Source organism: Aulonocara sp. 'chitande type north' Nkhata Bay, linkage group LG14, assembly GCF_057382095.1.
Source record: "Aulonocara sp. 'chitande type north' Nkhata Bay isolate Kocher_YH1m ecotype deep benthic linkage group LG14, A_spYH_male_GT1.1, whole genome shotgun sequence".
NCBI classification, from domain to species: Eukaryota; Metazoa; Chordata; class Actinopteri; order Cichliformes; family Cichlidae; genus Aulonocara; species Aulonocara sp. 'chitande type north' Nkhata Bay.
Window position 1 is genome coordinate 10,089,153 of NC_141357.1, and position 24,595 is coordinate 10,113,747.

The 24,595-nt window shown below is 45.2% G+C and overlaps 1 protein-coding gene and 1 long non-coding RNA gene across 3 annotated transcripts in view; one reads left to right on the plus strand and one right to left on the minus strand.

The window, feature by feature from the left end:
• Positions 1 to 24,595, minus strand: part of lsamp (limbic system associated membrane protein) — a 499,113-nt gene that overhangs the window by 19,943 nt on the left and 454,575 nt on the right. For both annotated transcript variants that reach the window (XM_086260903.1, XM_086260902.1), the window contains one exon: positions 23,540 to 23,665. In XM_086260903.1, coding sequence (XP_086117029.1) covers positions 23,540 to 23,665 — 126 coding nt within the window. The remainder of the gene's footprint in view (positions 1 to 23,539; positions 23,666 to 24,595) is intronic.
• Positions 2,010 to 2,634, plus strand: LOC147314163 (uncharacterized). The gene is made up of 3 exons (XR_015124596.1): positions 2,010 to 2,081; positions 2,173 to 2,356; positions 2,443 to 2,634. It is a non-coding gene; the product is annotated as an uncharacterized LOC147314163 (long non-coding RNA).

A 24,595-nucleotide genomic window follows, 5' to 3' on the forward strand; every position in this document is an offset into this window, starting at 1 on the left:
TTAATTCATGTGTTGAATGTGTGGCATCGGAACTAACTGGACTGATATGTGATAATTTGGGTCTAAACAAAAAACAAACAAAAATAACAAGCTTTACTTCAGTATCCATTCTACACATCTACACCTCGTGGTAAATGAAGTTTTAGGAAATTGCAGTAACTTCTTGAAAAAGCAGATGAACCAAAAGTTCAGATCTTGGTGAATTTCTTCTTCTTCAAAAAAGATGCAATTATCTGCATTGGAGAGGGACTCTCCGAGGACCAAGAGAAATATAATATCTACTACAACATCGACTGATACTTCACTTAATCTAAAAAGAAATGTGGGATGATGGAATCGTGGTGGTGGAAATAAATTGCAGAGGGGAGATCTCAAGGGTGAGTGAGAAAATGCGCTGTTTGTAACAACAGTAAATGTCAGCGGTCTCAGCTGTGGGCGAGACCACGCTAAAGTTTGCAGCGAGGGGGCTTCAGGCTCTGTGAAACCCAGAACCGCTCACCCTGAGAAACACTGAGAAAGTGTCAGGGACTCTGACACGGGAGGTTAGTCAAACAATGGGAGTTTTGCTTTTGACATCTCTGCGATAAATCTCAGAGAAAAACCCCAGGTAATGACTACTGCATAGAAATTAGTCGCATTATTTTATGCCTTCAGATATCTATAACCCAGTGTGCAGTTTCAATATTTGAAACTGAGAGAAAGCTAAATGATTAAATCAGCTGCTTAATGGAGATGGAGGTCAGCTGAGATTCAATATTATCTGACGTTGATTGAAAGATCAGTGGGATCGTGATCAAAGTCTAAGCCACATCATATTCAGCCCTCCCTGGACGAACTGTCAGAGCAATGTTATTGGAGAGGTATGATTGAAAATCTGTTGCCATGGAAATTGTCTTGAAGCTCACTATCTTCTTCAGCACTTTGGTTTTCAGTGCTGGGTGGGTGGGGGGACCAGGTGAATGCAAAAGATCAAAGAAAAGAGACAGAAAGTGAAGAGAAGAGCAAATTTGAACAAGATGAGAGGAAGTAGCTAGACTAGTTAAAATGTAGAAATGAACTGTCACCAGTCTAACCTGGAGTGTATAAAGAGGAACTCAATCACTTTCATTAATGGAACGAGACGTATTGTGTAAAGAAACAATTAATTACATTTCACACATCTTTGTCTGCGCCCACAGGAGAATACATCCTACACACTGAGCGAGCGCGTCACATGTTATCTATTTAATGAAGCGTAATGAAGATAGATTGGCTAATCTTGTCTAAGGGGAATTGATTTGAGTGTGTGTACAATCTCAGCGCATGTGTACATACACGTGCCCACGCTGCGTGCAGAGGCGTAATGTCTCTATGGTGAGTATGAAGCCTGCACGCATGAATTCAGGGGTGAACAGAGATTTCCTTGAAGGTTTTTCAGGGAGCACCGAGAGCGGGGACTGACTCAAAAGTGTGCACATTAGAAAAGCCCCATGAAACCTGGCATTACACTATATTATATCATCACATTTCTATGCTAATCTGGATAGTAGAGAGTGAGTGGGTGTCAGATAGGAAAGGAATACATTAAGTAAGGCAAGGTCATGCCGTGAATGTATTTTGAATACTTGCTTTACCTAAATGAAGCATTTTCTCCTGCAGTATACACAAGGATGACACTGATGTTATGGTTTACTTTGTGTGCTAGCACGCTCACATTTCTAAAAATTACCATTAAAGACTGAACACAGCTGAGGCTAACGGGAATTTGGTCATAAACCAGACAGGGGATCTAAAATGTAATCCTTCGCTGTGCATCACAAATGTCTATCATCAACCTGATCTTTCCACTGTTTACTGTTATATTGAAACATTTAGCATCAGAGCTAAGCTATGCATGGCTAGAAAGATCACTTGTACTGTATATTCACATATATCTGTCATGGTCCGGGTGTGTGCCAGTGTGTCTCCCTCCGAGCCGGCATCTCCACCCCTGGGAGGAGCCTCAGTGTTTTGCTGATCGCTCACACCTGTGGGTAATTTAGCCGGGGACTCATAAGGCCAGCGCACTCAACCTCTCTTCGCCAGATTCTCAGCTAACACCAGTCAGTGCAGGCCACCACCATGATTCCGCATGCACTTTGTGAATCACCTCGTCTCATTGTGTGTTTGTCTCATTGTGCGTCTTTTTCATAGCCACACCAAGCTGCCAAACACTAATCTCTGCCGAAGAGCTCCAACCCGGATACTGGACCACCTGACAGTCCCACAGGCTGTTCACCCGAACCACCTACCTGCCTCTCTGCCTCCACGCCAGGAGTTTTGGACCACACACCCGGACCACTCACCCCTCCACGTCATCTCCGACCACCCGCGGCAAGTACGCAGTACGAAGAAGGATTTTGAACAAACAGCGTATCCATATGTCTCCTTATCCATACCTGAACGTCTGTACTCTGTTTACAGTGACCCTGACCCTTTTCCTGGACCTAGTGTGACTCGCTCTCCAGCCCAATCCCCGGAACTGCTGTTCCCACTGACCAGGACCAGACTGTTACTTAGCCCAGGCGGCTTAAGACCCCTGTTGATTCAGTTGTGGCACTTCGTACTTGTTAAACTCACTTTCCTGTTTATGAATATTTTCTGAGTAATTAAAATTCGTCTCTAAAACTACTTACGTGCTGTTCAGCGTCCTGCATTTGAGTCCTGTCACCTTTTGAAGCGGCCTCGGCCGTGACAATATCACCCTTTTTGATGTTCAGAAGTTATTGTTATACTAATTCTTCTGCCTGTAATTGCTGAAAGTACTTATATCAACATTTGATAAATGCTGTATTATCTGACTAACCCAAGACAGGAGTTATAGCTAGCTATAGCTAATAATGCCATTAGCGTCACTGACAGCCAGTAAAAGTTACTTCACAGCCGAGAATGTTTCCAACCTATAGCAATATACTTGCTTCTTGATAACTCCCGAGATAAAAACTAAAACAGGAAAATTCTGAACTAGTTTTAGATTTTGAAAGCAAACACAGACAATTTACTAATTTATCATAAAAAACAAGCTAATAATTTGTATATCTACTTCCACAAATAAGAATAACAAGACAGACTAAATGTTTGCCTTCTGGTTTCACCATATCACAGAAGTACCAATTATTAGCTTTAACAGAGCTACAATGACAGTTGGCAATAATTGTCATTAAATCTACGGTAAATTAGGATTTACCAACTAACTGTAAGCTTTCAGCTGCTACGCTGCAAATGGCAATTATGTAAATGTAAGTGAGGCCTTCAGATTTCATGAAACACTTTGATATTGATGTTCTGCTTGAAAAAATATTTTAATATCTCATAGCTGTTGGCTATTTTGCACAATTTAGATAAGTAAACATTTGAGCCTCTTTTGAAATATAGCATGCGTGTTGATACATTTAAATAAATAACGTTTTGTTGACCTTTTCATAACATGGAAAGTTATTGCATTCCTGTATTTCTTCAGTTTCCAGTTTCCAGACAGCAATTATTATATAGAGCCTCCTTATATAGAGGAGTAACTGGTAAAAACTTTCTTGTTTAAACCTCTTGGATGAAATGTGAGTTATCAACATGCCAAGGTCTATTGCGCACTACAACCTTCAGACAAAAAAATGGACACTAATGACTGTTAAACCATAATAGAGAAAAAAATACATTTTTTACATGTACAAGATAAAGTACATGAAGCCTGAAGCTTTCTAATTACTGAAACATTAATTAAATGCAAAAAATGTCCTGTTTCCAACTGTCAAAGGGCAGGCAGCAGGATAGGAATTGTTGCATTCATTGATTTTGAAAACACCAAAACGTTTTACTTGACTAAAATAAAACTAAAAACTAGGCTTGTAAAATTTCTCTACAAAGTCCATCCATCCATCCATCCATCCATCAGTCTGAGTTAAGGTCACAGGAGCAGCAGTCACCTCCTCTAGCTTTTCTGGGGGAACACCAAGGCATTTCCAAGCTAGCTGAGATATGTCCTCTGGAACACAAACTTGGAGTAATTAGGACCCTACACCACCGGGCAGAACATGTTCCTTCTAAGCCTGAAGGAAGGAACACACACATGTAAAGGAAGCACTCAAAACTTGCGGCTATCCTAAATGGGAGTTTTTACAGTCAGCAAAGAGGCACAGAAAAGAAGATCAGACACCAGCGAGTGAGGATAAGAAAGACAGACGCAACAACATTGTCATCCCCTATGTAGCCGGTGTATCAGAGAAACTCAGGAGAGTTTTCTCCAAGCATGACATCCCAGTGTACTTCAGACCCAGCAACATGCTCAGAGAGAAACTGGTTCACCCGAAAGACAAAACTCCAAAACACAGACTTAACAATGTGGTGTATGCTGTACAGTGCAGCGAGGAATGCCCAGACCTCTACATTGGAGAGACCAAACAGCCGCTTCACAAGCGCATGGCACAACATAGAAGAGCCACCTCCACAGGACAAGACTCAGCAGTCCATCTGCATCTTAAGGATAAAGGACACTCTTTCGAGGATGCCAACGTTCATATTTTGGACAGAGAGGACAGATGGTTTGAAAGAGGAGTGAAAGAAGCCATCTATCATCTATGTCCACTGTGAGCGACCATCTTTGAACAGAGGCGGGGGTTTACGACACCAACTCTCTGCCATCTATAATCCAGTTTTTGAGATCCCTCCCCAGACGCCTTAACGCCACTCACATCCTGGGCCATCTGACCTCAGGATGATAGGGTGGGGCCAGGTTTCACAATGAACTCACCCAAAACCCTGGCTGATTGTGACCCACACCCGCTTTCACACCTTGGCTCATGGGATTAGGTAGAGGATGGTCAGGGGGTCCTTTGTCCCTCTTTGGGGGGAAACTCCCACTGGGTTTAAATCTGGGACTCTCCACCATTTGACCCTTAGAACTGAAGAAGCTTCTCGGATGAGAGGTGAAACGTCTTCAAGCAACTCAAAGAAGTCCAGACGCTTTTCTTTCCAAGCTCCTTAGACTACCTGATTGTTTCTTAGCCTAATAGCAGAGAGGTGTATGATGAATGTTGGTTACTTTATAATTTAGCGATGCAGATTATTGATAGCCAGGGCATTTGAAGACCTGCCTCCTCCAGTGTGTGTGCGTGTGTATGTGTGATAGACACTGCCAAAAGGGATGGTGGACTATTAATCACAGCCTACTCTTTTGCAGGCACAGTTATTTATAACTTATAATGCTGCGTTATCACTTTCTGACCAAACCTACCAGAACCCAGGACCACTACAAACATCACCATGGGCAACATGGTGATTACTACATGACTAAAAATGGAGCGAAACCTGGTTTATGTTTCAACTAAGTTGTGTTTTGGGGGGATTTGAATCTGTTAATACTGTAGTAGAGTTTGGAGTCTTCTCCCACCCCCATTCTCTGCGGCCTGCTGGAGCGGGGGGGCTAGTAGGAGGAGTTGGCCGTCCGACTGCGGTCTGGGGTGTGGGGCCTCCCTGCTGCTGCGGAGTCGGGGTGGTCTGCCTCTCCCCACCGCAGGGAAAAGGGTAACACCACCTGGGTCTGGGTGCAATTCCCCCCTCCAGGGGCAAGGGTACCTAGACCCGGTTTGTAGAGTACGCTTGGGGAGTGTGATTGTGTGTACAGCGTCTCTTTATGTCACGGTCCTGGGTCTCCTGACCCAGCGTTTTTAGTTCTTTGTGATTTTCGTATTATTGTACTTGTGTGTGATTTATTCTATGGCTTCTAGTTTTGATCCCTTGCCCTTCATGTCTCCCTGTGTGCCCCTCTGTGTATCTGTGAGCCCTCGTCTCTCCTTATGTTTTATTCCATGCTTCCCCTGCCCATTATGTCTAAGTTCTCCCCGTGCTCTCTCTTCCCCCTGTGTGCCCTCTATGTATTTATGAGCCCTCGTCCCCTTTCGTGTTTATTCCGTGTCTCCCCTGCCCGTTACGTTGGTGTTCTACTCGTGCTCTCTCTCCTCTGTACTTCCTGTTTCACCTCTCCCGTCAGTGTTCAGTTCACCCCGCCCTGTCTCGTTATGATTATCAGTGTCACCTGTGTTCCCCGTGTGTTCCCACTCCCCTCGTTAACCCTCTGTGTATTTCTGTCTGCGTCTCCCTCTGTTCAGCGTGACGTCGTCCCTCATGTTGTGTGGATCTCCCTGTGTCTCTCTGCGTATGTTAGTTTACTTTTCCCAGTTTAGTTTTGTATTTCCTATGTTCTGCCATTCCAGCATTAAAGCTGTGATTTTGAGTTCATCCCCGTGTCTGTGAGTTTTGCGTTTGGGTCCTCCTCCTGCCTGCCACACAGCCGAGCCTTGACAGTACGACGTCACCAGACATGGACCCAGCAGGCTCCTCCCGGGAAAGCGATTTGGCCCGCATCTTCGGCCTGTGGGAGCGAGTTTCCCACGCCTCGGACATTAAAGCCGTGTCCATTGGGATAAACGCCATCGAGGCTATTCTCAAAGGGAATCCCCATCTCCACGAGCTCTCAGGATTTTCGGGCCTACTGTCCAATCTGCAGAAAGCCAAGGAGACAGTACAAATTCGCGAGCTCGTCATACCGCAACAGCGACCGCCACAATCGGGAAACGTTTCCACGCTGCTGCCACTGGACTCCTCTCCATCCACCCTCCACTCTGACTGTCACTCACCCGCTGCTTTTCTCGCAGCAATGTGGTCGGAGGATGAGGAGCCGGCCGCGATCTCTCCGTCGTTGCCGGTTTCCTCCATCACCGCACCTCCGGCTTCCCGAAGAAAACGGCATTCACGCCGCCGACGCGCCACCCCACAGCCGGACATTCGGCCTTCTAATTCACCTGCTGTGGTGAGTGAGAACTCTGTGTCTTTTCCAGACATTATGACTGTTCATTCAGGGGCTGTGTTTTGTGTGGCGGAAGTCAATGCGAGCTGCTTATCGCCTGCGCAGCCCTTCACAGCTCAGTTAGCTCCCTCGCCGCCACCCGCAGCTCAGTTAGCTCCCTCGCCGCCACCCGCAGCTCAGTTAGCTCCCTCGCCGCCACCCGCAGCTCAGTTAGCTCCCTCGCCGCCACCCGCAGCTCAGTTAGCTCCCTCGCCGCCACCCGCAGCTCAGTTAGCTCCCTCGCCGCCACCCGCAGCTCAGTCTCCTGTGTCCCCGCTAGCTCAGCCATTAACTCCACCACAAGCTCCATTTTCACCTCTACCATCGCTTCAGTCATCAGTTCGGTCTGCCACTCAGTCGCCCTTAGTTCCGTCATCCACACTACCACCTGTTTCTCTTCCACCACAACCGTCGCTTCACCCAGCCACTCAGGCTGCTACTCAGTCAGTCATTCAACCCATAGCCCTGCCGTTAATATGCTCTGTAGCTGAGCCACTAGCCGCACGACCCGCAGCCACTTCAGCCACTCCTCCACCCGTCACACCTCCACTACAACCATCACTGCAGTCTCTAGCGCAGTCACCTGCAGCTCTGCTTTCCCCAGTGCAGTCTCCAGTGTCCCCAGTGCAGTCTCCAGTGTCCCCAGTGCAGTCTCCAGTGTCCCCAGTGCAGTCTCCTTTAGCACAGTCACCCACTCAACCACCAGCACCACAACCGTCACTACCTCTAGTTCATTCCCCTGTGAAGTCATTTACTTCTCCACCGTTAGCAGCTCAGGTCCCCGTGTGTCCAGCAGCTCAGGTCCCCGTGTGTCCAGCAGCTCAGGTCCCCGTGTGTCCAGCAGCTCAGCTCGCACCTGAACCTTTGGCCCAGTTCCCCGTAGCAGTGCGGTTTTCTAGCCAGCTTAACATTGAGCCCGGGGTCCCAATCCTCTCTGGCTCTACATCGGCTCCTGCTGGAAGCTCGGATGAGCTCATCCAGGACTCCGCGGCTCCCACGCCGCCATCTACCTCGTCCGCTGGGGGTTCCAGTGAGCCCGGCCAGCACCTCCCTGTCTCCGCTGGAGGGTCCGAGGGGCCCGTTCAGCCTCCCGTCTCCGCTGGAGGGTCCGAGAGGCCCGTTCAGCCTCCCGTCTCCGCTGGAGGGTCCGAGGGGCCCGTTCAGCCTCCCGTCTCCGCTGGAGGGTCCGAGGGGCCCGTTCAGCCTCCCGTCTCCGCTGGAGGGTCCGAGGGGCCCGTTCAGCCTCCAGTCTCCGCTGGAGGGTCCGAGGGGCCCGTTCAGCCGCCATCTGCGACCGCTTCATCATCGCCTGGGCCGGCCTCAGCCTCTGCAGCTCCGCCTGGCCCGGCCTCAGCCTCTGCAGCTCCGCCTGGCCCGGCCTCCGAGTCTTCGTCCTCGCCTGGCCCGGCCTCCGAGTCTTCGTCCTCGCCTGGTCCGGCCTCCGAGTCTTCGTCCTCGCCTGGTCCGGCCTCCGAGTCTTCGTCCTCGCCTGGTCCGGCCTCCGAGCCTTCGTCTGCCGCAGCCTCAGCCTGTGCTTCGCCTGGTCCCGTCTCGACTGGTCCTGTGCCCACCGGGCCTCGGCCAGTACGCCTGACATTGGAGAGCCGCTGCCTTCTGCGCGGCCGGCCCCCTGAACTGCACCGTCATCGCCTGAGTGGCCGCCGTCGCCTTCCGCACGGCCGGCCCCCGGACCGCCTTTGCCTGAGTGGCCGCCGTCGCCTTCCGCACGGCCGGCCCCCGGACCCTCTTCGCCTGAGTGGCCGCCGTCGCCTTCCGCACGGTCGGCCCCCGGACCGGCGCTGTCATCGTCGCCGCCGCCTCCCGCGCGGTCGGCCTCCTGAACTGCTCCGTCGTCTCCTTCACCGCCGCCGTTGCCTTGCGCACGGCCGGCCTCCTGAACTGTTTCCGCGTCTCCGCCGTTGCCTTCCGCATGGTCGGCCCCCTGAACTGCTCTGTGTTTGAGTTGTTTTCTTGGGCTCCGGTGTTTGCTGTGCTCTTCTTTTGTTTTCTGTTCCGAGCCCTCCGTCCTGGGCCCCCGCCGCCCGCCCTGGGTTGTTTTCTGTTTGGTTTTGTTTTTCTGTGTTTGGGCTGTCTGGAGCCAGCCCTTGAGGGGGGGGTACTGTCACGGTCCTGGGTCTCCTGACCCAGCGTTTTTAGTTCTTTGTGATTTTCGTATTATTGTACTTGTGTGTGATTTATTCTATGGCTTCTAGTTTTGATCCCTTGCCCTTCATGTCTCCCTGTGTGCCCCTCTGTGTATCTGTGAGCCCTCGTCTCTCCTTATGTTTTATTCCATGCTTCCCCTGCCCATTATGTCTAAGTTCTCCCCGTGCTCTCTCTTCCCCCTGTGTGCCCTCTATGTATTTATGAGCCCTCGTCCCCTTTCGTGTTTATTCCGTGTCTCCCCTGCCCGTTACGTTGGTGTTCTACTCGTGCTCTCTCTCCTCTGTACTTCCTGTTTCACCTCTCCCGTCAGTGTTCAGTTCACCCCGCCCTGTCTCGTTATGATTATCAGTGTCACCTGTGTTCCCCGTGTGTTCCCACTCCCCTCGTTAACCCTCTGTGTATTTCTGTCTGCGTCTCCCTCTGTTCAGCGTGACGTCGTCCCTCATGTTGTGTGGATCTCCCTGTGTCTCTCTGCGTATGTTAGTTTACTTTTCCCAGTTTAGTTTTGTATTTCCTATGTTCTGCCATTCCAGCATTAAAGCTGTGATTTTGAGTTCATCCCCGTGTCTGTGAGTTTTGCGTTTGGGTCCTCCTCCTGCCTGCCACACAGCCGAGCCTTGACACTTTATGTCTGTCTCCACGTTGGTTGAGTGTGGAGTGAGTGCATATGAGAGCATGAGGGTGGGAATGGATGTTTGTGTCTGTGTGTGCCTGTATGTCTGTGTCTATATGTCAGGTTGGGTATCAGACGCCACCTCTCTGGGGACACCTCAGGCCCTCCAAGGTTTGGAGGCCTATCTCCACCCACCACCACTTCCCCTGCCGGTGGCGGACTCCCTCAGGTGTCGGTGTGTTGGTGGTTCTTTGTGTCTGGGGGTGGGCGTCCGGGTACACACCGGCTCACTCCTTGGCGGCCGCTTGTCGGGGCCTGGGGCCTGGGGCTCGCTCGGGCCCCTTTGGAGGTGGGGTGCCCCCGGCCTCTCGGCCTAGGGCTCGGTCACTCAGGCGCAGCTGGGGGCCGGCGGAGCTCACGGGCGCGTCACTGCAACCCCCCCTGGCTTCTGCTCCGCGGCTGCTGAGTGAGCCCTCATCTGGGACTCTCCTCAGCTCTTACTGGAACAGTGGCGCGGCTGCCCCTCTGTTGGTCTTCCATGGTCTCTTGTGTTCTGGGGGCCTCTGGATGTCTGGAGTTTTGATCTCCTCCATACCCGCTTCACACCCTGGAGGACGGGGCTGTGGCCCCCCCACACTCCCTAGCAGATCATTACATGGAGAAACCTTTGGAATGCAAGCATGCTGATCCACACAGGTATGCACACATGGGTATTCACAGACGCGGACTAAAGCTTTCTTGGCTGCTGCCTCAAAGCACACTGTGCGCTGTCTATCTTGCGTGCTGCACAATATCGTTTATTACTTAGTAAATACTGATATCTATGACTAGCTAGTTTATTGTGATGGTGCTTTGTTTTCTCTATTATTATGTTGCTCTTTGTTGTTTGCTGTCTCCTCTGTTTGTTTGTTTGTTTGTTTGTTTGTTTTTTCTCCATACAGGTGACCCAGGAGTTTTTTTTTTTGTCTCTCTTCCCCCCCCTTCTCACCGTCTCTTCTCCCCTTGGGTTTTCTTTCTTTCTCTCCCCCTCTCTCTCTCATTCATTCCCCCTGTCCTATTTATTAAAAAAAAAAAAAAAAAAAAAAAAAAAAAATGACAAAGGATGAACTGAAGCTCTGCCATCACGTAATGTCGCATACTGCTGTTTCTGATGTCATTTAAAAAAAAAAAAAAAAAAAAATACTGTAGTAGAGTATTTAGCATGTTGGGGAGAAAACTGGTATAGTGTGGAGCAAATGACATCTTGTGCACTTGCAACAACAATTAGTGTACTCAGAACAGTTACAAGTGGCTCCAAAAAAAATACCCTTTTCCCTCTTTTCTCTCTATGGCTGCTGACCGGCTAGCAAGGGATTTACAAAAAGATCTCTGTGATTTGAACTAAATCATTCCACTGAAAGGAACTTCATCGACAGGTGGCTCGTTTTCAAGTGACAACCAGCTGGTTTTCATCTCAAGATCTACTAAAAGCTCTTGCAACTGTTAGTTTCAAAGTGGATGCATGTGCAGTCACAAAGAGATTGCACAAATGTGACCAGCATGTGCGGTGGAGGCTTTGCTTTAATGGTTTGTCACCACACATGCAGACAAATAGCATACATTTTTGAATCTCATGCTACGGACAGTTAAGTCAAAGATGGGGACATGTTTGCCACAGACAAAACACAGCTTTCCAGGAAGTGAACTTTACACCGAATGTGAGGCACAGTGGTAAAAATGTAATGAGATGGAGCTCCGATACTCCCTCAAAGACTAAGCAATGAATTCAACAACAAATTGAGCATCATCAAATGGTGCTTTGAGATAACGTCAGACCATCTGTCTGACAGCTGAAAGTTAACCCAGAAATTTATCTTTCCAAAGAATAATGACCCCAGCCACACCAGCACACAAACTCAACGGCTCAAAGAGAAGAAATGTAGGTTTATTGAGTGCCCCAGTTAAAAAAAGCCCATGTGTGAATCAAACTCGGATGTTGCGCAGGGAGACAAAACAGACGCGAGAGAAACCACAAATATTTTGCAGCTGAAGGAATTTTTCACGAAAGCCTTTCATAAAACTGCTGTCAGAGTCTGATGGATGACAATTTTAGAACACCTGCAAAAATGTGTTTCTGCTAAAGGGTTAATCCCAGCATCTGAGGTTAAGGTCGAACTTATGCATGTATATGTTATATCTGTACATTCTTTTGTAAACCCAGGATACGCTTAGGTTTCTTTTTTTATTTCTTCAAATGGCTGTGAAAAACTCCTGAGAGTGAAGGCTTTTTTGGCAGCACAAACACTGAAACTACATCTTGTGTTTTTGTTCCAAGCTCACACATATATGTGCCTCCCCTTGCACCTGTAATATCTCTGAATACAGGTCAGAGTTGATCCCCTGCCTGAAATGCCTTTGCTACAAGTCTATTGATTACATTTCCTTAGTGAGAGTGTTTCTTTCCAACTTTTCTCCCAGTGCACTTGGAGTGGGGGCATTTGGTGCGCCGGTAGCCTTGAGCTGCTCTAACAATAGAATGCTCGATGAGAAACATGGAGGGAATAGGTGGTGGATTGTTCTCTATATGCACAACAGATCAATGAACAACACTGGGAAGCAGCTATTATTTTTCCAGTGAAAATGCTAAGTGTCATGATTTGTTCCTGTTTTCTTCTTCTTATTAAGACATATTGGATTTTAGGAGCTACTGCTGCTCTTAGGGAGAAACTATTTCCTGATCAAAGGGAACTCTATACCATAACGGCTAAAATCTAAACCTAAAATTAAATTACCTTTGCTGATGTGCTTGGTGACTGGAAACCGCTTCTTTGATAAGCACTGTTTCAGGGAGGAATTGGAAAGTAATACCTCTGCCGTGTGAATTTGGACTGCAGCGGACGTAACCCCCCTCAAAGATGCACGAAAACAACAGGATACTGTAAATGGAAAGCGTGAAATGATGGAGAATTACAGGAAGCATCTGCGAATGATTAAGTTATACAGCAAGCTGCATTACAGCTGCCCGCAGTTGAGAAGTGATGCCCTAAATGGAGCACCCGAGCCAGCTCGTCTCCCCTGCCGTCATCGTTTTAAAGCATGTGAAATTTGGTGGAAAACTCGACTGGAAAGTGAAGAAAAAGCCTGTGTCCCAGGTGTGTAAAGCATTCAGTGTTTGTGCTCATAGCTGAGCGCATATGCTGAATGCAGATCAGTTACTGATTTCTTTAATAACAAAATTGAAAGCTGGTCTTTAAGCTGGTATTTAACTACTTCTCGGACACTGAGCTCAAATTGTTTTTCTGCCATTCTCTAATTTGCGATGCAGCCATTCTGAAAAGACAATGCACATAATTACCCACATTTTACTGTCGAGAGCCCCTGCGGCCTCTGGGACATGCAACAGTGGGATTTCTGGGAGCAAGTTGGGACGAGTTGAGCAGCTTGGAAGAAGTGCACTTCAGCAAATGCGTGCCGGATACTGATTTGCATTGTTTGCAAAGTTTGCACGAACAACTTGAGGTTTTCCATATCAATTAAAGCACTTTGCAGGGGTGAGGGACTGCTTAGGGATGGACACAACCGGAAAACATTGTGCACCCCCCCCCGCCCTACCTTTTCAAGTAAGGGATGGGAGAGGAAGCAGGGGAAGAAGGAGAGTGGCAGTGGGGTAGTGAGGAGGATGTGGACGAGGGATGTGAATCGCACAGCGGCGAGCAAACTTCTGCTGGATTGCGCTCATTTGCATGTCCTCATGCATTATTCATCGGCGCCGCTTCGCCACGGCGCGAAACATTACATTTATTTTGCAAATGCTAATTTATGTTAAGCAGCTGATTTGAGAAACTTCAGAGTCAAGTAGCATAAAAGACCCCGCGACATTTATTTTCTTTTGTCTGCACGAGCGCGACAGCACGCCCGTGCCCATGTATGCGCACCTACCCATGATCACCCCTTTAACTCTGCGTGTGAGAGTGTGTGCGTGCATTTGAGCGTGTGTGCGATTGTGTTTGGACAGTTGGTCCTGGCTTTATCTAACACAGCCACATGGCAGCTGTCTATCTGTCGGGAGTCGCTGTGATTTAAATGATGGGTCAGCACATAATTACTGAATAACTATTCTCATCAACAGATTTCTCGCAGCGGAGATAATGAAAACACGAGCGGCTCAGAAAGTAAACGAGTTTTTTATGACAGTGTGTTGCCAAAAACAAATGCCTGATGAAATGCAAATATCTTTCCATGGGGCACAATGCTGCGATCTTCTTAAAAGTTTCAATGCATATGATTTCTGTGTGTCTGACATTGTCTTCCAATGACAAATGCCCTTTAATGTCAATGAAGATCTTATGCTTTTCCTACAGCATAAAAATTCATGTTTTTTTTAAGCGAACACTCCAATGTCTCTCTCTCTCTTTCTCTCTCTCTATAAATATAGATATATATATTGAGTCTTTGAGTGACTTCTTGTATTAATGTGCTGTGCTTTGTCAGCTGAATTCTAATGTCCTATTGTTCTTGGCAGCAAGAAGCCCTACGGTACATGAGCGATAGCTCATCGGCAGTCCGAGGACAAAAGGAGAACTTCCACTTCTGTTCACAGCCGTTTGCCACCACTGCTGCTGGCAGTGCAGAAATAACACAGGAGTTGGAGCCAAAAACAAGACGGCTGTTTATTTGCCGCTTCTTGAGCCGAAGAAATGACATGCACAGCGAAGCGACGCTGCCGTCTGTTTTTCTGAATGTTGTTGTTCCTCTCTCTGTCCCATTTTCCTTCTTCTTGTTTGTTTGAGGGAGTGCTGGGGTTGCTCTCAGTGTGGCATCACACCGTATAACACTGTGTGCTGTTTGCTGTCTTGTCCCATTCAAGTGTGAGGCTTTAGAAGGAGATTAATTGTTGATAAAGCAGAATAGGGTTTAAGTGATTGAATTCCCATGAAGGAGAGTTGGGTTGTCTGGCTTTTCTTAAACACAGCTGATAAACGGATCTAGCCTATTGTTGTGGGAAGGCTTCTCATTACTGTCTGGATTGATTCAATAGACTTGCATTTGCCATGGGAAAGAGAGGCTTTGTGTTACACAGGGAGAGCGAGGAGAGCAAGGTCAGAGTGTCTCTGCCCACGTGGTTTCGTGTACGCAGATAAAACTGAAACAGAAAATAAGTGCGATCTGCTGGCTTAAGGGGGAATAGCCAATAGCAGCCGTCTTTAACAATATGAAACATGATGTAGTGGTCCTGCGATTTTGTAGCACTGAACATATTTCTGTACCACCTACGCGAGGATATGATTTGTCGTTACAGAGTTAGTTCCCTCATGAGCTTGTTTTTAGGGGGCATTTTGTTATATGTTATTTGTACAAGCTGGAATGGCTTTTGTAGTCTTTGAGTATTATGCAAAATTATTTACATGAAGTAATGGTATATATTATGAAGTGATCACCAGCTAGCATTCTGTCTATCTGTCTGTCAGTCATAATTAGTCTAGTTTTTCTAACCAAACATGTTATTAAGGCTCTTATAAGGGCTCATTAGTGCCTCTTTACTCATTAATTGATGCTTATTACAAGAACATTCATTAAAAAGCGTGAAAGGTATGAAAACACTTTTAAAGCACTGTGATTTTATCCTCATTAACAATCCAACAACAAAGTTATTGCAATTTAATTCTTGCAATAATACTTATTAACACAATGTCCTACTGAAGCAAGGCTTTGCTTCCCACGCGCAGATGAAAAACGCGAAAGATAAAAACTTCTTTAGCCATGCTGATGTTCAAGTGGAATATCAGTACAGCTGTGCCTGTTCTATGTAAATTTAGATCCAGACGTATTCTTTTTTCCAGAAGGAAAAACTTGCACTACTGTTGTGAAGAACATAAATCATATCATGATACGCCTATTATAAAGGTAAATGCTTAGATGTTATTAAGAGCTTCGGGAACATCATTTAGCCTTTGCTATCACATAAAATGGTTAAATCTCCCACAGGTGGCCATGACACTGAGTGCTGCTTACTGCATATGTCATAGTATAAGAATCCCATCCTTTTTTTCCTGCTCATCAAACCATTTACTGCCATGGCAGGATTTGTTTTGTTCCTCTGCTCAGTTTAATTAGATTTTCCATATGTTTGTCAGTAGTTTGTACTCGACCTGCATTACCTAACTCATTTCTTGTTCTTCTTGCTTCTGTTTCTTCAGCAGGGATTCAAACCTGATAAAAGGTTATGGCTTCGACAAAAAGTGCAGTTTCAACATAGTCGTGACTTTAAACAAGTCTGAGCTCTAGTGTTCAGCCCACCCAGCGGTGTCTACACCTAATGAGGCTAGGCAGACACAGGGCAAGCTGTGCTCATAATGTCCTGTATAGCATATGGCATCAGACTGATTTCAGAGCAGCTGCTGATGGCGCTGACTGTAAACAAACAAGTGAACAGTGACAGTCAGCAGATCTGAGACCTGCTGCGAGACAGATGAGCAGCTGTCTTCTCCTTGCTTCACACACACACACATGAACACAGCTGGAGATGTGGAGTGGAAGCTTTGACCCAGGTTGCTCAGACAAGAACCTGTCACCACCTTACACTTCACTCTTACAATCAGCTGGCTTGTCAGCTACACTCTGTTACTGACAGCTTGGCACACAATGATACGTGTGTGTGTCTCCCGACTAATCTGCACACCCACTCCTACGGCACGGAAGTCAGACTACTGAGGCATCTATGTATCTGCACTCTTGCTTGCTCCACTCCCCCTGGAGTGCAGAGATACATGTGGACGGCTGTGCACGAGCATGTTCTGCTGTGCTCGCTAACACCACGTTTTTCCCCAGACAGTGAATTGAGGAGCAGGAAGGACAACTGAAATGACTGTCACACTTCTGCCAAAAGGATGAGATTGGAGGATGATGGAAAGTGGAGGAGGCAGTGAGAGTGAAAATGAAGGAGAGGAGGACGGCACAACAGCTCAAGATGGATAGACAAAGAGTCGCAGAGAAGAAACGGGGAGAGAGAGCTTTCGAGAAAAGGTGACAGTCCTGGGGAGACTTCCCCGAGCCTGGTCTTGGAGCACGGCCGACAGCGCTCTGGCTGATGTACGAAGGGTGTCAAGGGCACTCAGCATCAAATCTCTGAACGGCTGCCCTGCCAAACACTGTTATAAAAGGGTTATGACTTCAATATTCAGGGGATCATATAGCCAAGGAACGTGGGCTGTGGTCCAAATCAATTCATTTGGACAGATGTCTTTGTTGCAATGAAACTGTTGGGGTAGATTCATAGCTTACCAATTTACAGTTAGCCGATGCTATTATCCAGAACGCCTTAAGAGTTCAGGGTGTTGCTGAAGGACACAATGACAGTAAACACGACTGCTGATGGACAGGGAATAGGCATCGAGGGACTTAAAGTGTTGATATTTTGCTTACAGGAGGCTCTTAGTGGCCCCTTTTCCACTCAGCTGCCAATGTGCAGTACAGTTAATAAGTCGATGCTTCTTTATGACCTGAATTTTAATCATTGTTGTCTTACTGTTCTCACTGCAGCCTGCTCGTCTTTGCTTGTGCGGACCGGAGGTTCACTGTGGTTAGTCTCCCAACGGTGCTGGGTAACTGGTAAACTCTATTACACCACAGAGCTGAGAGGATCATGATTGCATAACGGAACATTAATTAACAACTGGAGTTGCTATAACTGATGATAAGAATGATGGCACCTCTATTAAATATTAAAGCCGTATTCTGTCCTTCTTTTCGAGCTCTCACTATATCCTGCCTTGCTCCCTTTTTCATTTTTTTCTTTGTTTCCTTCCTTCCCTAAGGATAGCATAACTTTCACCACTTCCTCCTTCTTTACAGCTCTGCATGGATCCTTCTTGTGTCATGGAAAGCGAGAGTGAGCCAGAGGGCATGTATTTTTCATACTTGTCTGACTTCTGTTTTGGTGCTCTGAAAGTTTCCTTGCTTGACCAGTAGCTCTATTTCTCCCCTCATCGTGCTCGATGCCTTCCAGCCCTCCACCACCCAGGAACTCTAGCCTACGAGGAGATTTAAAAAAAAGAATCCCCAAAACAAAACCAGTAGTGGGCCCAAGTTAGGAGCCAGCCAGCTACAGAGATTTATCCCATTGTGTCTGCAGATCTCAGCAGATGCATGTCAGAGGAAGATTGTAGGCACTGAACAACTGCTCTGTGTCTCACACGTGCTTTCAGCCTCCCTCACGCACTCATGTTTTGCTTCTCCTTACCCTCTTTTCAATCCTTCCACTGCGATGAATATACCTTCCCTTCTGCACATTCAGTTCAAGCAAAGAGTTATTAAGCCCATATTTATAGCAGAGCCCTCGCAAGGGCTGAACAGAAAGTATTTTGATGAAAAGAACAAGAATGACAGGATAGTGTGGTACAGTCAGCATGGCCCTGTATCAAGCAGCTAAACTAAAAGTTACACTGAACCTGTGGAGCACAGTGGAGAACCTACCCTGTCCTTTCTCAGGTCTTCAGTCTCCCTTTCATGGCTGTGGTCAAAGGGACTTATTTAACGAGACGCCTGATGTACATGTGTTAAATTAAGTTGTCCTGTGGAGTCTGGCAATCATAAGAAACGAGGAAAGAAATGAACTGATCCCACAGCAGTCTGCATTTTTCAAATGCAATGTACAAAGTGCAGTGAAAGTAGAAAATGATGAATAGCAGTGATAAGGAAAATCCAGCTAAACCCATTAGTGCCATTGATTTACCAAAGATAGACTCTTATCAGAGTTAAGGAGATGTGCCAGAGGACTTTAAAGCTCAGATAACAGTGTTGAAGTAAAAGCCCAAAACGCCCAACTGATGGGGCAAAATATGTCATTTCTAACAGCTCATAGCAGCCTACTTTATGTTGAGACCACTATCAGCATTATCATCTTCACATCATATACCAGTTCCTTCCAAAAATGATCGCAAATGTCTGATGACAAATTAATCAGTGGTTAATGACTGGAAAGGTTTAAGTACAAAGTGACAGTCTCTCCATGTTAAAGTGAAACGTTTTGTTATCGCAGTTTCTTAACACATGGGTTCATGCAGTCAAGATAGTCGTTACATTTTTTTTTAGCTTTACCTTTATATGTCTGTGATATTTAAGGACTTTATTTCTAATTCTTCATTTTACATTTAGCGGTCACTGGAACAGAAGTCTGTGTGCACATAAAAGTACAGTTAAACACGGGCAACAAACACAAACAGAGAACATAACATCGCATTTGCAGGAGGATGATGACATGAACAAAATAAAAAAATAAAAATTATTTTAATGAATAAGAAATCTTAAAAAAAGAACATATGGATGTTAATAATTGCTGTATGTAGGATGACATTTGTGCAGTGTTTCATTCAGACTGGCCCACTCGTTAAGGAAGATATAACGTACTTAAATACTGTTAAAACTGGCTTTTAGTTTCAGCTGTTTTTGTGCATCCATCTTCTTTAACTTGTCCGGCTGAGGCAGCCTATCAGCAGCAGCTTGGATACACTGCCGTGGGGGGAAAAAGCAAGGTAGACCATTTACAGGTTGCCAGGACTAACACAAGGAGACACACAACCACTCACACCTACAACTAATTTAAAACTGGCAGTCGTCTTTGCATGTTCTCTGCTCGCATGCGTTCTCTCCAGGCACACTGGCTTCCTTCCAAACACCACACAGAAAGATTACCCCCAAGTCAGTGGATATGAACACAGGACCTGATGCAACAGTGCTAACCACCACGCTGCCATGCTGATTTCATCAATTGTCATTTTTTTAAATGAGATGCCTCTATTCCACATTTATACTCATAATGTAGTATCACTATCATCTCAAATCATGCTAAAAATCTTACCGAGTTGCAGCATGGTCCTCTTTACTCTTAACAAAGCAGGTCTGAAAGTCTTTGCCAGACTTGCCCAAGCACAACATTATATGACCTCAGAATGATGTGCAACAATGTGCCTGCATTCTTTCTCAGCGATAAAACAAAAATTGCATGCAAGGTGAATTGAGAGATAAACAGAAAGGAAAAAATGATCCACCGTGCATGAAATGTGTCAGTTCTGATCAAATTAGCTTCATGAAAACCAGTGAAAGAAGCAACAATAACAGACAAAAGACTGTGAAATGCTGACTTTCAGACTGGATGTCTCCGTGGAAACAGATGACAGCCATAATCAGTGTGGACAGCCTGAGAAACCCTGCTATTAACTATCCTATAAACAAATCCTAGGTTGGGATATCAACCCGGACAGTTGCTTCAGGCTTTATCTGTGAGCCCTCGAGAAAAGAAGTTTTACAGACAAAACTTTACAATGCTGTATTCCAGAGCTGGCTCACTGTCTGCTTTTTATTGACTTCTTGGGTTGTTACTCTCTGTTTGGCTTGTTGGTTTTTATGGTTTGGTCAGTTTGATTTAAAGTAGAACGTTGTGCTGTCTGTATTAATTGTCATTGTTAGGTTACAAGCAGGTTAACAGTCACTTCAATTATTATTATTTCTTTTTGTTTGGAAGCTTTTAAAAATACTAACTTCATGGATTAATTCGATTGGTGGTTGGTATATTACAGCCCACGGTACAGGAATTTTCTGTACGTGTTTCCAAGCCATACAAAGTGTGGACTGTTTCATCAATGTAAATAATTTAAATACTTAGTTACTTAGTTCTGGAGAGGCTTTTGACTTGGTAAGACAAGAAAGTCTGTCAAATGTACATTTATGTCTGTCATCGATCTTTCCTTTATTCTGTCATGTTTAGTTTGGGTTCCTGGCAGTTCTTCCAAATACATCGAATTTGAAAGTTTAGGGTTTGGACGGTGATCAGACTTTGGAAATACATGAATGCGCACGATCACGATCAAAGAAGGGCCTTAAAAAGACAGAAGCCTAAGGAACGTGTCTGTGCCGAGCTTATCTTCTGTTTGTATGTGTGTGTATGGATGCCAATAAATTTTCACACATTTATGCACAGCAACATACACACAAAGAGTCATCAGTGGGAATATGAATATTCATGTGGTTATGCAATAATGAGCTTCAGCCAGACTTTGGCAGTAGAATCCGTGAGTCACACTCGAGGTTGCAGAAGAGTCACGAAATGTAAAAGTTATCTTTAACGTTTTAAGAGTTTACTTGACAAGTAATAAAACATTATGAATATTTCTCCCCTGTTCCTTTATAACACTGATTTGTGTTAGGGTGAACGTATGGCGTGAATGACCACGATACCTAACAAATCATCAGAGTCAGTTAAGTGTAACGAGCAGTAAAAGCTTGTAGTAACCTTGTCGTTGAACATGCATATATCTCGGATTGAACACGTCTTGTTTTTCCACTTATTGACACAGATGTTCTGCTGTGGTTTACAGTGAAGATTAACGATGTTGTTTTAAAGTATGTTAAATAGAAATGCTCATTACGGTAAATGTGGCCATACTGTTATGGACTTAAACTTACTCTTTACACTGGATATTTAACACTGAGTGAAGGCTCAGAGTAAGAGATTTGGGCCTGTACTTGGACTGGAATTTTGGGTCTCATGAACATCTGTGGCCTTAGAAAATAATTGAGAGCATCGCTAGGTGTGGGAAGCGGCGTTGTCACCTTAGCAGGCAAAGGCGTAAAGCAGTCACACTACAGGCTGCCATCATTATCTTGCCCAGCAGTGCCTCATATTCTCTTGAACTGGGTCAGACTTATGAATTCTGGAAAGAAAGAGGCAGCACACCGAAACAACAATAACATCAAAATTGCCTATGTTTAAAATGGTGTGGAACCACAGGTGCATGTGTAGACTAGTAATACAGCCGGGACACCAACAGGATTTTCCTTCTATCACAGTGTTCCAGTGAATAACAAAGACTTATCGAAGGTGCCTACATCCTGTATCCTCAGTAAATCACAGAGAAATTAGATAATAAAAAGTGAACCTTCCTTACTGAACTATACACAACTTGCAGAGGCGTACTTATGAAGATCAGGTATATTGCAGAGTGAGAGATCTACGATTGAACATTGCTTTTTCCTTCCTCTTCCACATTTCCATCAATTTCCTTGAAACAAAAGCTGTTCACACTTACAAAGGAACTTTACCTGCAGTAACTCTGAACTCTGTGGGATCCCCTTCAGCTTTGCAGACAGAAAATAGGAGGGTGCTTTCAGTTTTCATTAAAGCAGCCAGTCGAATCCATACGACTTGCAGAATTAGGTGGTGGGTAAAAAAAAATCACTCTTCTTTAATGCAAACAGAGAAAAAAAAAAGAAAAGGAAACTTCTGATTTGTTCTGCTTCCAGGTGCAGGAAATGGATGTATTTGATGAGAGCTGTCTGGAGTGCTGACAAACCGATGCAGTAATTGATAAAGACACATAAATAGAAAGACTTTAAATCAGAGCAAGGCTGCAATCAAACCACGAAGTTGTCAACTCGAGCATCTTCATCCATCAAACTACAAGCTTATCAGCAGTTCGAGACATTTATCTTTTCTCTGAAATTGGATTAAATCCCAAAGCAACAATGTCGCCAATATCTGAGGGATGCACATGTATGGAGCGATGCAACACAACCCAGCTCCCCTGTACACTTTAATGGCATTCATAAACACCAGCTTGACAACTATATGCAAAAAGCTAATATAGGGATTCTCTGAAAGTTAAATTTACATGCATTTATTAAGGTATATAAGCATCTTGAATAATCCTGGCTGGATATTTGGTTGGGGCTTTGGGAAAACAGTCTGGTAGCCCAATGTGCGGGTTAAAAGCTTGAAAAAAGAAGGCAATTGGACTTCTTTTAGTTTGTGAATACATTTCACCTCTTCTCCATGAGGCTTCTTCAGCTCTAAAAACAAAAGGTGGAAACTAGCTGGTATGTATTAACAGCTAGTGGTCGGATTTTAACCCTTGGCAGGTGAGGATACATTACTGGTCATCATCACATCAGCCAAGGCATGAAGAAAGTGTGGGTCATTACCATAACCGGGGGCTAAGGGTAAAAAAATTATAAGACCTTGCCCCACTTTATCATGTGACCTACTGAGGGCACCTGAAGCAAGGTATGAGTGAGGGTTAAAGTGGCTAGGAAAGGTTCTCGAGACTGCATTAATGTTAATATGTTCTAACGCAGCCTACCTTAATGTTAGCCTACTTTATCCATTCCAAAAAGCAGTTTTGATTTGTGTTTGTGATCACTGTCCTATTGGAAAACTTATTTCTAACATCATGCGGTTGATTTAAAGTAAAGTTGAAGAACTTGAATGTAGTCATTATTCCAAACATGTTGTGCAATGTACTGTAACCAGTACCACTCACAGCAAAACAGCCCCACAGCATGATGCTGCCACCACCATGCATGACAGCTGGTTCATTGTTCCTCACTTTTACCACTCCATATATATACCTATTGCCATTGTGGCCAAATAGCTCAACTCTGGACTTTCCTATTGTTTTGTTTATTTGCCAATCCAATGTGTGCTATGAAACAAATCATAACATACAAATTGATCCAGAAAAATCCAACATTGTTAGTTAATTGGCTGCAAAATCAGTTTCAGCCACAAGCGACGCAGATCAGCTGATCTCAGTCTTAGCTGGTATCTTAGCTGATACACTTCTCCACCTACCCTTCCATCAACTGGCTCATATCTCATATATAATATAGTATTTGAAATGCTTTAGCCTGACCCGAGATTCATCTTTCAACTATCTATCTGTAGCCATATCCATTTTCAGTGATGGGATTCTCGCCTCTGCTCTCTCTGGGTCTCAGAACAGAGTCATGCCACCAAATTTAAGCTTTAGTAAAGTTGACAGACATTAATCTTCTGCACCCAAAAAGAAAAAAGATGTTTATTCATGGTTTGCTTAAGAAAACAAAAACCTTTTATTCAAATGTGATAATGAGTACTGATTGACAGTTCTTACCTGATGGGTTGAGCAGTCGCCAAGTGATTGCAGGATCTGGTCTGCCATTGGCCAAACAACTGAGTGTAACGTTACTGCCCTCATTCACCGTAATGTCATTTGACACTTGGTAGATACTGGCTGGAACTGAAGACACAAGAGAAATGACAACAAGATTAATAATGCTATTAAATATGAGCATGAACGACAGAGGATGTTAATTGTCATCAAACCCATGCATATTCTCACCAAACACACAAAGTTGCTTTTTGTTCTTAACCATACATGCATAAAAACTCTTAGATGGAGACACAAGCTAACCTGAATCTTCTCAGTTAAAAGTAGGTGTTAAAAAAGCTTTAGAGAACTTTTTTCTGCCCCTGTTACTATAACCCTCAGAGGTACTTATGGTAAACTTTCTTAACCCAGGATCCAAATAAGCAATTTAATCCCCTGCCCCGGGATCTGAGCCCATAAAAACAGATTGCCTGTCTTGTCATATGGGGACCCACCAGACGGCTGCCGCAGATTCACTTTGAGTTTATTTTGAGGGAAGTAGGCTTTATTTAATATATAATCCAAATTTAAGGCTGAAATGAGGATCCCGCTATACGTGCGTGTGAATTTGACACTGATGTTCAAAGCGACACGGCGCCGTTTCATCTCGTCACAGATCATCCTGCCTCGCAATCACCGATTTACACATCACTCCTGCTGCTGTCACACCCGCACAAACAAACAGAAACACACAGAGGAGGGAGAGTCCTTTCCTGTGCCCTCCCTCCTCCTCCCCCCACAGAAAACAAACAAGCGCCACAAAAATCCCATAAAAGAATTAAGACTTTACAGTCAGCGTTAAAGTGAGTCAGCAGCTAAGGTGCAATCAATCATGAAAGATGTAGAGGGAACGCATCAGTGTTGTTTTCTTTTTTTTAAAGGATAAAGTATTGTATATGCAGATGAGAGGCCAAAAAATACATAAATGATCAATGACTTTGGAATAAGATGAATGCTGGAACATGCATTATGCAGGAGAAACAGCAATACTGACTGTTTTTTTTTCTCAAAAACTTTAAG